Below are 15,629 nucleotides of genomic sequence, written 5' to 3'. Positions count from 1 at the left end.
TTTTGTCCCTTTCGTTCGGACAAGTCCCAATGACAGCAGCCTACCGCAAAGCCCGAGCTGTCCAAGGGATCTTGGAAACCATCTCAGTCTTGGAATAAAGCCAAGCAGAGCAAGAAGCCTGCCGAGACAAAATCGGCATGAAGGGGCGGCCCCCGATCCGTCTCTGGATCTTGTAGGGGGCAGACTATCTCTTTTCGCTGAGGCTTGGTTGAGAGACGTGCAGGATCCTTGGGTTCTGGAGGTTATTGCCCAGGGTTACAGGATAGGTTTCAAGACACACCCTCCCAGGGGCAGATTCCTCTTGTCAAATCTATCGAGAAGGAGGGCACGTTTCGCCCGATTCTAGACCTAAAGTACTTAAACAAGTTTCTGTCGGTCCCATCGTTCAAGATGGAGACGATAAGGTCTAATCTGCCCTTAGTTCAAGAGGTTCAGTTCATAACTACTATAGACTTGAAGGATGCTTACAGCACTTCCAGTTTGTAACTCTCCCGTTCGGTCTGGCTACTGCTCCAAGAGTCTTTACGAAGATTTTGGGAGCGTAGGTATTGCAGTAGCACCTTATCTGGATGACATTCTTGTCCAGGCTCTGTCCTGCCGGCCGGCAGAGGACCATTCGAGAGCTCTTCTACTTCTTCTTCAATCTCATTGATGGAAGATAAACTCAGGAAAAAGTTCTCTGGTTCCCAGTACCAGAGTGGAGTTCCTGGGCACGATAATGAAGATATGTCTGACAGACCAGAGACATTGCAAAATTGCCTCCAGCTGTCTTGCCCTTCAGACCTCCTCAAGGCCATCTGCGGCCCAGTGAATGGAGGTGATTGGGCTCATGGTATGCAGTATAGATGTCATTCCATTCGCCAGGTTCCATCTACGACCTCTTCAGTTGTGCATGCTGAGGCAATGGAACGGCGAGATTGTGACTACGGACTCGAGCCTCTCAGGATGGGAAGCTGTTTGGGGTGCCAGGAGGGCACAGGGCAGGTGGAATCGGGAGGAGTCGCTTCTTCCTATTAACATCCTAGAACTTCTAGGAGAGTCCAGTTCTCCATTGGGCGGACCTAAAATTATTTTGTTCTTCTTCTGGCACCATTTATACCCTGATATTTCTCCTACGGTTCCTTGTTCCCTCTGCAGAATGACTGGGGGATGAGGAGAGTGGGGGAGGTATTTAAGCTTTTGGCTGGGGTCTCTTTGCCTCCTCCTGGTGGCCAGGTTCTGTATTTCCCACAAGTAATGAATGAAGCCGTGGACTCTCCTCGTACAGATGGAAATTAAATTATCAGGTAAGCATAATTTATGTTATTTCATTAAAGCTCAGAAAATGGTTGCTAGTAGGTTATTATTATTATGTTTTTTTTGTATAGCGCCGCCAAATTCTGTAGCGCTGGGTACAATGATAGGGGTATACAATGACAACAGTTTGATAAAAATACAAAACATAAAACTAAACAAATCTGGTACAGGAGGAAGAGGGCCCTGCTCCGGAGAGCTCACAGTCTACAGGTTTAGGGTGCAGAGACATAAGGTTGGGGTAGCTTGTTACATCAGTTTTAGTTGCAGTAGTGAGTCAGGCAGTTCATGTATTAGTTTGGTTCGGATGAGGGATGGAGGAGATATGGTACACCTCTCTGAATAGGTGGGTTTTCAAGGAGTGTCTGAAGCTATACAAGGTTGGAGACAGTCTTATGGAGCGGGGTAGAGAGTCCCAGAGGACAGGAGCAGAACGTGCGAAGTCTTGGAGGCGGGAGTGGGACGTAGAGATAACAGGAGTGGAGAGACGTAGGCCAGAGGTTGATCGAAGAGGACGGGATGGGGAATATTTCACAATAAGAGAGGAAATATAGTTGGTAGTTAGACTGTTTAGTGCTTTGTAAGTTAGGGTTAATACTTTAAACTGTATTCTGGAGTGTATGGGGAGCCAGTGTAGAGACTGGCAGTCGCTGATGTAGATCGACTACTTAGTTGGATGAGTCTAGCTGAAGCATTCATAATAGATTGGAGGGAGGAGAGGTGGTGTTTTGGAAGGTCATTTAGTAGTAGGTTGCAGTAATCAATGCGTGACAAAATGAGGGAATGAATAAGTATTTATGTCGTTTTTTGAGTAAGGAAGGGACGAATTCTGGAAATGTTGCGTAGGTGTGAATGGCAGGATTTGGTAAGCGCTTTTATATGTGGGTTGAATGTGAGCTTTGAGTCTAGTGTGACCCTAAGACAGCGAACCTGGGGTGAGGTGTTGAGGATAGAGTCTCCAACTGTCAGAGAAATGTCAGGTGTTGGATGTCTCGAAGAGGGGGGAATAAGAAGCAGCTCAGTTTTAGACAGATTGAGTTGGAGGTAGTGTGAAGACATCCAAAAGTAAATTGCAGAGAGGCAGTTGTAAATCTGGTTAAGTAAAGAGGGAGAGATATCAGGAGAGGAAAGATAGATTTGGGTATCATCAGCATATAAGTGGTACTGGAATCCAAAGGACGCTATAAGTTTTCCAAGGGAGGATGTATAGAGAGAGAAAAGCAAGGGACCCAAGAAAGAGCCTTGCGGTACTCCAACTGAGAGAGGCATAGGATCACAAGATATGTTGTTAAAGGAAACTGAAAACGAGCGGTTTGAGAGATATGAGGCAAACCAGGAGAGGGCTGTGTCTCGGATGCCAAATGAATGTAGTATTTTTAGGAGGAGAGGATGGTCGACTGTGTCAAAAGCAGCGAATAGGTCAAGAAGAATTAGTAAGGAGTAGTGGCCTTTTGCTTTATCTGATAACAGGTCATTTGTTACTTTAGCAAGAGCAGTTTCTGTTGAGTGTTTAGGGCGTAAACCAGATTGTAGTGGATCAAGTAAAGAGTTAGTGGCCTATTTATCAAAGGTATTGCGGACCTGATCCGACAGTGCGGATCAGGTCCGCAAGACCTCGCTGAATGCGGAGAGCAATACGCTCTCTGTATTCAGCATTGCACCAGCAGCTCACAAGATCTGCTAGTGCAACGCCGCCCCCTGCTGACTCGCGGCCAATTGGCTGCCAGAAGGAAGGTGTCAATCAACCCGATCGTATTCGATCGGGTTGAATTGCGGCGTTTCCTATCAGCCTCATCATAGCAGGCGGTCAGGGTTATAGAGCAGCAGTCTTTAGACCGCTGCTTCATAACTGCTGTTTCTGGCGAGTCTGAAGACTCGCCAGAAGCACGGGCCCACAAGCTCCGTTCGGAGCTTGATAAATGGGCCCCTTAGTTGTGAGAAATTGAGTTAGCCGATTGTAGACCAGTCATTCCAATAATTTTGAAGCAAAGGAAAGTAAGGAGACCGGTCGATAGTTAGAAGGAGTTGAGGGGTCAAGCTAGGGCTTTTTTAGGATTGGTATGATTGACGCATGCTTGAATGTATCCGGAAATGTGACAGCGGTGAGAGATTGGTTAAAGAGATGAGTTAGGGTAGGGTTTAGTGATGCAGAGAGAGAGGGAAGAAGTTGTGAAGCAATAGGGTCGAGTGAGCAGGTTGTGAGATGAGCCAAGGATAGGAGTACAGAGACTTCTTCCTCTGTTACAGGGGGGAAGTAGCATAGAGTTTAGTTAATCGAAAGGGCTGGGTAGGATTGCTGGGTTTGAAGGGTGTGAGGTGCAGATCTCTTTCCTAATGGTGTCAATTTTATTTTTGAAGTGATCAGCAATAATCTGAGCAGTGAGGTTGGTAGTGGGCAGGGGTGCAGGCGGATGTAGAAGGGAGTTAAAGGTTGAGAACAGCTTTCTGGGGTTATATGCATGAGATGACACAAGAGTGGAAAAATAGACTTGTTTGGCCAGGCTGAGCGCAGAGTTGTAGGACTTAAGGATGAATTTATAATGCCGGAAATCAGCACAGGTGAGTGATTTCCTCCACTGCCGTTCAGCAGCCAGTGAACATCGCTGAAGATATCTGGTCTGTTTGGTATGTCACTGTTGCCGTCGAGTGATTGATGTACGACGAGCAGTGGAGGGTGCAGCTATGTCAAGTGTTGATTTTAGCGCCGAATTGTACTGTAAAGCAATGAAGTTTGGGCAAGAGAGTGAAGAAATGTCAATAAGCAGAGGATTCAGTTGCGTTGAGAAGTCTGTGAGATCCAAGTCCTTTAAATTCCTGTAAGGTAGCAGTTTCTTGGTAGGTTAGATGAAAGCACAGATAAATACCTATAATCAATTATAGAAGAATAGTGATGTGACAGCGATTTTTTTTAATGGCTAATAGCCCCAAGGCAGAACATGTTATCTGAGATGTTATTGCAGAAAATGCAGCATGTCTCCAGAATAAACAGGACACATGCAGGAACTGTAAGTGCTTTTGCTTTGCAGCGCTGCACGACATCCTGGCTGTTCTCTTCAAACAGCACTGTGCTCTGGTGGAACTCTGTTAATTTTCCTTAGAGAACAGTCAACTATGGAGCACTACTGCAAAGCAGCAGAGCATTGATTGATGACTGGCTCTCAGGGTTTGTTTCAAGCCTGCCCCCTGGCATCTCCTAGTCGGTAAAGCTGTGACTCCAGAATGCAAGATGTTCTTGTAAGTGATGCACATTTACTACAGTTTTACCTACATAATGTTAGACCAAGAGCAAAGGATACAAAGTATTCAAGATACAATTTAAAAACTTCCTTTTTTCCCTGCAGCTAACTTGCAATCCAATGTTCAAGTTCTGCCTCTGGGGCAAACAAGAAAAAAAGAGAAAAGGTGCATTATTTCATGTCAATGAACAAATCAGCGTATGCTTTCCTTGTAGTAATTTAGGGCCAGATTACGAGTGGAGCACAAAATTGCACTTTCGAAAGTGCAATATCTGCGCTCAATAGAGGTTGCTTCCAGAGGCTCCAATGGGAGCCTCGTTCTTGTGTCTTCAGACATGGCATGAGAAGTTGCACAGTGATGGGCAGTAATTTTAAATATATATGTTTATGAATATAAACATATATATTTATGTGTTAACATGTGTATATACCGCAATGTAAAGGCACTGGTTTTTTTTTTTTCTAACACCCCACCGGCCACTTTTAACCCCTAAAAAATGCCTAATGCAGTAGTTTTTTTACCATAAATAACTAAAAGACCCGTTTATTTTGGGGCACTTTTAGAAAATTATCCAGATATCTGATCTCTGGTTAATTTTCTGAGTGCTAATTGCTAACACAAATTTGCCCGTTTGCAGGCACGCGATAAATTAGCGCTCCACTTGTAATCTAGCTTAATATTTATATTTTAGAGTATTGCATTCTTACTTATTTATCTTGTTTTATTTATCTTTAGAATTTACAATCCGACAGATAAGCTTATTATTGCAAAGGCCAACTCTCCTCTGCAGTACCCTACTCAAGGGGTGGAAGTTCGTCCACTTCAAACCATCCTTATTCCAGGTGAGAATTTACAATTTTTGTGCTTTTTGGATATTTTCTTGGTACTGAGTTGTGAAACTTTAAAATTAAAGGGATATGAAACATTGCTCCTTTAGTAAAAAAAAAATATTTGTTAAATCAAAGTAAACATAAGTAGAAACAAAAACAGCAAACACATGTTTTCTTTCAACATGAGCGCTTAGAAATTCTTAATGTAGTCACTGCTCACAGATAGACAAGAGAGCAGAAGTTATATTTATGTTTGATCATGTTTTGTTTTGCATTTTAAGAAAAAAAAAAGTTCAGGTAATATATGTTATAATGAGTATATATCAGCAATCAGTAGTTGATAAGTGTTTTGTATAATGCAGAATTACTACTGATGAAAGTGCATTAGTTGTCAAGATGCCGTTCATGCTACAAATAGTAAAGCCAATTTTTTACAAATTTTTTACAAATAAACATTACATTATTTAGGATGAATGAAGCAATGAATTAAACTTAAAGGGACAGTCAAGTCCAAAAAAACTTTCATGATTCAAATAGGGCATGTAATTTTAAACAACTTTCCAACTTACTTTTATCACCAATGTTGCTTTGTTCTCTTGGTATTCTTAGTTGAAAGCTAAATCTAGGAGGTTCATATGCTAATTTTTTAGACCTTGAGGATCGCCTCTACATTTGAAAGTTTTTTACCACTAGAGGGCGTTAGTTCATGTGTTTCATATAGATAACATTTAGTTCATGCACATAAATTTACCAAGGAGTGAGCACTGATTGGCTAAAATGCAAGTCTGTCAAAATAACTGAAATAAGGGGTCAGTCTGCAGAGGCTTAGATACAAGGTAATCGCAGAAGTAAAACATATTATTATAACTGTGTTTGTTATGCAAAAACTGGGGAATGAGTAATTAAGGGATTATCTGTATTTTAAAACAACAAAAATCCTGATGTTGACTGTCCCTGTATGTGTTACTCCCATGTTTGTTGAGCACTTAAATGGACAGTAATCATATATATATATATTATATACAGTATATATATATATATATATATATATATATATATATATATATATATATATATATAATATAATATAATTTATGCTTACCTGATAAATTCATTTCTCCTGTAGTGTAGTCAGTCCACGGGTCATCCATTACTTATGGGATTATAACTCCTCCCTAACAGGAAGTGCAAGAGGATCACCCAAGCAGAGCTGCTATATAGCTCCTCCCCTCTACGTCCTATCCAGTCATTCGACCGAAACCATCCGAGAAAGGAGAAACTATAGGGTGCAGTGGTGACTGGAGTTTAATTAAAATTTAGACCTGCCGTAAAAACAGGGCGGGCCGTGGACTGACTACACTACAGGAGAAATGAATTTATCAGGTAAGCATAAATTATATTTTCTCCTGTTAAGTGTAGTCAGTCCACGGGTCATCCATTACTTATGGGATACCAATACCAAAGCTAAAAGTACACGGATGACAGGAGGGACAGGCAGGATCTTTACACGGAAGGAACCACTGCCTGTAGAACCTTTCTCCCAAAAACAGCCTCCGAAGAAGCAAAAGTGTCAAATTTGTAAAATTTTGAAAAAGTGTGAAGTGAAGACCAAGTTGCAGCCTTGCAAATCTGTTCAACAGAGGCCTCATTCTTAAAGGCCCAAGTGGAAGCCACAGCTCTAGTAGAATGAGCTTTAATCCTTTCAGGAGGCTGCTGTCCAGCAGTCTCATAGGCTAAACGTATTATGCTACGAAGCCAAAAAGAGAGAGAGGTAGCCGAAGCTTTTTGACCTCTCCTCTGTCCAGAATAAACGACAAACAGGGAAGAAGTTTGACGAAAATCTTTAGTTGCCTGCAAATAAAATTTCAGGGCACGGACGACGTCCAGATTGTGCAAAAGTTGTTCCTTCTTTGAAGAAGGGTTAGGGCACAATGATGGAACAACAATCTCTTGATTGATATTCTTGTTAGTGACTACCTTATGTAAGAACCCAGGTTTAGTACGCAGAACTACCTTGTCTGAATGAAAAATCAGATAAGGAGAATCACAATGTAAGGCCGATAACTCAGAGACTCTTCGAGCCAAGGAAATAGCCATTAAAAACAGAACTTTCCAAGATAACAGCTTGATATTGATGGAATGAAGGGGTTCAAACGGAACACCTTGCAGAACGTTAAGAACTAAGTTTAAGCTCCACGGCGGAGCAACAGTCTTAAACACAGGCTTAATCCTAGCCAAAGCCTGACAAAAAGCTTGAACGTCTGGAACTTCTGCCAGACGTTTTTGTAAAAGGATAGACAGAGCTGAAATCTGTCCCTTTAACGAACTAGCAGATAAACCCTTTTCTAAACCCTCTTGTAGAAAAGACAATATCCTAGGAATCCTAACCTTACTCCATGAGTAACTCTTGGATTCGCACCAATATAAGTATTTACGCCATATTTTATGGTAAATTTTCCTGGTAACAGGTTTCCTAGCCTGTATTAAGGTATCAATCACTGACTCCGAGAATCCACGCTTTGATAGAATCAAGCGTTCAATCTCCATGCAGTCAGCCTCAGAGAAATTAGATTTGGATGTTTGAAAGGACCCTGAATCAGAAGGTCCTGTCTCAGAGGCAGAGATCATGGTGGACAGGACGACATGTCCACTAGATCTGCATACCAGGTCCTGCGTGGCCACACAGGCGCTATTAGAATCACCGATGCTCTCTCCTGTTTGATCCTGGCAATCAATCGAGGAAGCATCGGGAAAGGTGGAAACACAAGTCATGTTGAAGACCCAAGGTGCTGTCAGAGCATCTATCAGCACCACTCCCGGGTCCCTGGACCTGGATCCGTAACAAGGAAGCTTGGCGTTCTGGCGAGACGCCATGAGATCCAGATGATGAAGCAGTTGGGCAAACACCTCCGGATGAAGTTCCCACTCCCCCGGATGAAAGGTCTGGCGACTTAGAAAATCCGCCTCCCAGTTCTCCACGCCTGGGATGTGGATCGCTGACAGGTGGCAAGAGTGAGACTCTGCCCAGCGAATTATCTTTGAGACTTCCATCATCGCTAGGGAACTCCTTGTTCCTCCTTGATGGTTGATGTAAGCCACAGTCGTGATGTTGTCCGACTGAAACCTGATGAACCTCAGAGTTGCTAACTGAGGCCAAGCCAGAAGAGCATTGAAAATTGCTCTTAATTCCAGAATGTTTATTGGAAGGAGTCTCTCCTCCCCCCTGAGCCTTCAGGGAATTCCAGACTGCGCCCCAACCTAGAAGGCTGGCGTCTGTTGTTACAATCGTCCAATCTGGCCTGCGGAAGGGCATCCCCTTGGACAGATGTGGCCGAGAAAGCCACCATAGAAGATAATCTCTGGTCTCTTGATCCAGATTTAGCAGAGGGGACAAATCTGAGTAATCCCCATTCCACTGACTTAGCATGCACAATTGCAGCGGTCTGAGATGCAGGCGCGCAAATGGTACTATGTCCATTGCCGTTACCATTAAGCCGATTACCTCCATGCACTGAGCCACTGACGGGTGTTGAATGGAATGAAGGACACGGCAAGCATTTAGAAGTTTTGATAACCTGTCCTCCGTCAGGTAAATTTTCATTTCTACAGAATCTATGAGTCCCTAGAAAGGGAACTCTTGTGAGTGGCAATAGAGAACTCTTTTCTACGTTCACCTTCCACCCATGCGACCTTAGAAATGCCAGAACTAACTCTGTATGAGACTTGGCAGTTTGGAAACTTGACGCTTGTATCAGAATGTCGTCTAGGTACGGAGCTACCGCTATGCCTCGCGGTCTTAGTACCGCCAGAAGAGAGCCCAGAACCTTTGCAAAGATTCTTGGAGCCGTAGCTAACCCGAAGGGAAGAGCTACAAACTGGTAATGCCTGTTTAGGAAGGCAAATCATAGATACCGGTAATGATCCTTGTGAATCGGTATGTGAAGGTAGGCATCCTTTAAATCCACTGTGGTTATGTACTGACCCTCTTGGATCATGGGTAAGATGGTTCGAATAGTTTCCATTTTGAACGATGGAACTCTTAGGAATTTGTTTAGGATCTTTAAGTCCAAGATTGGTCTGAAGGTTCCCTCTTTTTTGGGAACCACAAACAGATTTGAATAGAATCCTTGCCCGTGTTCCGACCGCGGAACTGGGTGGATCACTCCCATTAGTAAGAGGTCTTGTACACAGCGTAGAAACGCCTCTTTCTTTATCTGGTTTGCTGATAACCTTGAAAGATGAAATCTCCCTTGTGGAGGAGAAGCTTTGAAGTCCAGAAGATATCCCTGAGATATGATTTCCAACACTCAGGGATCCTGGACATCTCTTGCCCAAGCCTGGGCAAAGAGAGAAAGTCTGCCCCCCACTATATCCGTTTCCGGATCGGGGGCCCTCACTTCATGCTGTCTTAGGGGCAGCAGCAGGTTTTCTGGCCTGCTTGCCCTTGTTCCAGGACTGGTTAGGTTTCCAGCCCTGTCTGTAGCGAGCAACAGTTCCTTCCTGTCTTGGAGCGGAGGAAGTTGATGCTGCTCCTGCCTTGAAGTTACGAAAGGCACGAAAATTAGACTGTTTAGCCTTTGGTTTGGCCCTGTCTTGAGGCAGGGCATGGCCCTTACCTCCAGTAATGTCAGCGATAATTTCTTTCAAGCCGGGCCCGAATAATGTCTGCCCTTTGAAAGGAATATTAAGCAATTTAGATTTAGAAGTCACATCAGCTGACCAGGATTTAAGCCACAGCGCTCTTCTCGCTTGAATGGCGAATCCGGAGTTTTTAGCCGTAAGTTTGGTTAAGTGTACTACGGCATCAGAAATAAATGAATTAGCTAGCTTAAGGGCTTTAAGCTTGTTCATAATCTCATCCAATGGAGCTGTGCTAAGGGTCTCTTCCAGAGACTCAAACCAGAATGCCGCCGCAGCAGTGATAGGCGCGATGCATACAAGGGGTTGTAATATAAAACCTTGTTGAACAAACATTTTCTTAAGGTAACCCTCTAACTTTTTATCCATTGGATCTGAAAAAGCACAGCTATCCTCCACCGGGATAGTGGTGCGCTTAGCCAGAGTAGAAACTGCTCCCTCCACCTTAGGGACCGTCTGCCATAGGTCCCGTGTTGTGGCGTCTATTGGAAACATTTTTCTAAATATAGGAGGGGGTGAAAAGGGCACACCGGGTCTATCCCACTCCTTGTTAACAATTTCTGTAAGCCTTTTAGGTATAGGAAAAACGTCAGTACACGCCGGTACCGCAAAATATTTATCCAGCCTACATACTTTCTCTGGAATTGCAACCGTGTTACAATCATTCAGAGCCGCTAATACCTCCCCTAGTAATACACGGAGGTTCTCAAGCTTAAATTTAAAATTTGAAATCTCTGAATCCAGTTTACTTGGATCAGATCCGTCACCCACAGAATGAAGCTCTCCGTCCTCATGTTCTGCAAATTGTGACGCAGTATCAGACATGGCTCTACTATTATCAGCGCACTCTGTTCTTACCCCAGAGTGATCGCGTTTACCTCTTAATTCTGGCAATTTAGATAGTACTTCAGTCATAACATTAGCCATGTCTTGCAAAGTGATTTGTATGGGCCACCCTGATGTACTTGGCGCCACAATATCACGCACCTCCTGAGCGGGAGGCGAAGGTACTGACACGTGAGGAGAGTTAGTCGGCATAACTTCCCCCTCGTTGTCTGGTGATATTCTTTTAACATATAAAGTTTGACTTTTATTCAAAGTAACATCTATACATTGAGTGCACAAATTTCTATTGGGCTCCACATTGGCCTTTAAACATAGTGAACAAACAGATTCATCTGTGTCAGACATGTTTAAACAGACTAGCAATAACACTAGCAAGCTTGGAAAAAACTTTTAAATAAATTTACAAGCTATATAAAAAACGCTATTGCGCCTTTAAGAAACATAAAAATGTGACACAGTTGAATTAACAATGAACCAAATATGTTAAAACAACCAAATTTTAACAGAAAATGTATAAAGTTAGCAGAGGATTGCACCCACCAGCAAAAGGATGATTAACCCCTTAATACCCAAAACGGATAACAGTTGAAATAATAAACGTTTTTATCACAGTCAAACACACTGTCACAGGTCTGCTGTGACTGATTACCTCCCTCAAAACTAGTTTTGGAGACCCCTGGGCTCTGTAGAGACGTCCTGGATCATGGAGGAAGAAATAGGAAGACTGTGACTAAATTTTTACTGCGCAATAAAGCTCTAAAATAGGCCCCTCCCACTCATATTACAACAGTGGGGAAGCTCAGTAAACTGTTTTTATGCAGAAAAAAACGACAGCCATGTGGTAAAAATCATGCCCATAAAGTTTTATCACCAAGTACCTCAGAAAAAACGATTAACATGCCAGTAAACGTTTTAAAATTGAAAATTATGAAGTGTTATTAATAAGCCTGCTGCTAGTCGCTTTCACTGCAGTGCAGGCTCAAATATTACTTTAATATTGACAGTATTTTCTTAGTGAAATTTCATTCCCCAGAAATACCTCAGAGTATACATACATACTTATCAGCCTGATACCAGTCGCTACTACTGCATTTAAGGCTGCACTTACATTACATCGGTATTAGCAGTATTTTCTCAGTCAATTCCATTCCTTAGAAAATAATTTACTGCACATACCTCCTTGCAGGTGGGCCCTGCATGCTATCCCCTGTTCTAAAGTTACCTCACTCCTCAGAATGGCCGAGAACAGCAAGTGGATCTTAGTTACGACCGCTAAGATCATAGAAAACTCAGGCAGATTCTTCTTCTAATGCTGCCTGAGAACAAACAACACACTCCGGTTCCGTTTAAAATAACGAACTTTTGATTGAAGAAATAAAAACTAAGTTTAACACACCACAGTCCTCTCACACGTCCTATCTTTAGTTAGGTGCAAGAGAATGACTGGATATGACGTAGAGGGGAGGAGCTATATAGCAGCTCTGCTTGGGTGATCCTCTTGCACTTCCTGTTAGGGAGGAGTTATAATCCCATAAGTAATGGATGACCCGTGGACTGACTACACTTAACAGGAGAAATATATATATATATATATATATATATATATATATATATATATATATATATATAATTTTAATGGGGGAGGTGTATGGAAGAGTTAGATGTACTGCCCACCTAGTAGACTATAACTAGAAAGTGCTCATGCTGCACTGCTTTACAGCCAACTGATATTAAAAATCAGGGGGAACACTTTATAAAATAGGACTGCAGGAGCACACTGTTGTAACAATGTAAGAGGCGTGATTGTTGTAAACTAAAAAAAAAGGACCAGACACAAGGCAACTCATCAGTAAACCAAGGGGTATAAAAACTTAGTTTAGAAGCCATTCTGGAAAAAGCAGCAGGTAAGAACTTGTAATTAGTGCAATAATGTATTTCAAAAACAAAAATAAGTCTACTGTCCCTGTAACATCTGGGCTGGGAATACAGACATTTGTGCATTTTCTATACATTGTAGAAAAAAAACAACTCTTGTTATAGGTAGCTTTTTATTTGAGCCCATACTGTCACTGAGGGAAATGGGTGTGATCGGAGTGATCTGCAGGGCAGCACTCACTTGTATGTAGACATATTTGGTATATACTGAATAACATATGTGCAGCTTTTATATTTAGTATAGAGTACTTACTTGGAATTGAAATAATTGTTTTATTAAAAAAAAGGATGAAAAAAAAACAAACAAATTAGTTTTTTTTGTGGAGTTTCTACTTTCAGATAGTATGGGCCAGATTACATATGCGGCGTCAGCCCGCAAGAGCCGGCAATGCCAGTTTTCTTCTTAAACGGGAAGAGTCCACAGCTGCATTCATTTCTTTTGGGAATTCAGAACCTGGCCACCAGGAGGAGGCAAAGACACCCCAGCCAAAGGCCTCTAGTTATCAACGTGTCTACCTCAAATACGCTGGAATACCGCAGCGTATTTGTGGCGAGGCTGATTCGCCTTAGTTATCAAGCCCTAGACACCGGCAAAAGTAGAATTTAGTGACGTAAGCTTCGATCCGCCGGACTCAGTCCGACACAGATCGATTCTTACATCAATCCAGATGTTCCGCACACAAGTGCGGCACAATCTGACTACTTTTGCAAGTTATCAAAAAACTAGCAGGTACGCTCGGCACTTTTCCGGCCCAGCGTACCTGGTTTTCAAACCTCCGCCCTGGAGGCGGCGGATCCCATAGGAATCAATGGGAGTCTGACCATAGCGAAAGTTCATGTTCGCTGCTGCCCAATATCCCAATGATTCCTATGGGAGCTGTCTACACCTAACACCCTAACATGTACCCCGAGTCTAAACACCCCTAATCTGCCCCCCCTACACCGCCGCAACTAAAGTTATTACCCCCTAAACCGCTTTTCCCGGACCCCGCCGCAACTAAATAAAGTTATTACCCCCTAAACCGCCGCTCCCGGAGCATACCACCACGCTAATAAACTGATTAACCCTAAACCGCTCCCTGTCCCCGCCGCAACTATAATATATGTATAAACCCCTAAACTGACGCTCCCGGACCCCTCCGCCACCTACATTATACCTAGTAACCCCTATCCTGCCCCCCCTATACCGCCGCCACCTATAATTAAGTTTTTAACCCCTATCCTGCCGATCCCGGACCCCGCCGCAACTAAATAAATAGTTTAACCCCTAAACCGCCGCTCCCGGACCCCGCCGCAACCTATATTAAACTTATTAACCCCTAATCTGCCCCCCTACACCGTCGCCACCTATAATAAATGTATTAACCCCTATCCTGCCCCCCCCACACCGCCACCACTGTAATAAAATTATTAACCCCTAAACCTAAGTCTAACACTAACCCTAACACCCCCTAACTTAAATATTAATTAAATACATCTAAATAAATTTAACTCTTATTAAATTAATTATTCCTATTTAAAAATAAATACTTACCTTTAAAATAAACCCTAATATAGCTACAATATAAATAATAATTATATTGTAGCTATCTTAGGATTTATTTTTATTGTACAGGCAACTTTCAATTTATTCTAACTAGGTAGAATAACTATTAAATAGTTAGTTATTAACTATTTAATAGCTACTTAGATAAAATAAAGTAAATTTACCTGTAAAATAAAAACTAAGCTAAGTTACAATTACACCTAACACTACACTATACTTTAATAAATGAATCCTATTTAAAACTAAATATTTACCTGTAAAATAAACCCTAAGCTAGCTACAATGTAATTAATAATTACATTGTAGCTATTTTAGGGTTTATATTTATTTTACAGGTAACTTTGTATTTATTTTAACTAGGTACAATAGCTATTAAATAGTTAATAACTATTTAATAACTACCTAGCTAAAAGAAATACAAAATTACCAGTAAAATAAATCCTAACCTAAGTTACAATTAAACCTAACACTACACTATCATTAAATAAATTAAATAAATTAAATACAAATACCTACAAATAAATACACTAACTAAAGTACAAAAAATAAAAAAAGAACTAAGTTACAAAAAATAAAAAAATAATTTACAAACATTATAAAAATATTACAACAATTTTAAGCTAATTACCCCTATTCTAAGCCCCCTAATAAAATAACAAAGCCCCACAAAATAAAAAATTTCCCTACCCTATTCTACATTTAAAAGATACCAGCTCTATTACCTTACCAGCCCTTAAAAAGGCCTTTTGCGGGGCATGCCACAAAGAATTCAGCTCTTTTGCCTGTACAATAAAAATACAACCCCCCCAACATTAAAACCCACCACCCACATACCCCTAATCTAACCCAAACCCCCCTTAAATAAACCTAACACTACCCCCCTGAAGATCTTCCTACTTTGAGTAGTCTTCACTCAGCCGAGCTGAATTCTTCATCCAATCCGGGCGATGTCTTCATCCAAGCGGGGGCTGAAGAGGTCCATCATCCGGCTGAAATCTTCATCCAAGCGGGGGCTGAAGAGGTCTTCCATCCGGCTGAAGTCTTCTTTCAAGCGGCATCTTCAATCTTCTTTCTTTCGGTTCCATCTTCATCCCGCCGACGCGGAACATCCTTCCTCCACGACGAACTCCCAAGGAATGAAGTTTCCTTTAAATGACGTCATCCAAGATGGCGTCCCTCGAATTCCGATTGGCTGATAGGATTCTATCAGCCAATCGGAATTAACGTAGGAATAATCTGATTGGCTGATGGAATCAGCCAATCAGATTGAGCTCGCATTCTATTGCCTGATCGGAACAGCCAAT

General features: G+C 42.1%; 1 protein-coding gene across 1 annotated transcript in view; it reads left to right on the top strand.

Annotated features, from left to right (window-relative positions):
- The window catches only part of B4GALNT1 (beta-1,4-N-acetyl-galactosaminyltransferase 1), a 407,445-nt gene that overhangs the window by 158,733 nt on the left and 233,083 nt on the right, over positions 1-15,629 (top strand). The window contains exon 4 of the mRNA XM_053705522.1: positions 5,266-5,372. Within this exon, the coding sequence (XP_053561497.1) occupies positions 5,266-5,372 (107 nt within the window). The remainder of the gene's footprint in view (positions 1-5,265; positions 5,373-15,629) is intronic.

The sequence above is a fragment of the Bombina bombina genome, chromosome 3 (assembly GCF_027579735.1).
Source record: "Bombina bombina isolate aBomBom1 chromosome 3, aBomBom1.pri, whole genome shotgun sequence".
NCBI lineage: Eukaryota > Metazoa > Chordata > Amphibia > Anura > Bombinatoridae > Bombina > Bombina bombina.
Note: the sequence above shows the minus strand (reverse complement) of the source record. Positions and strands in the feature narration are given on the sequence as shown.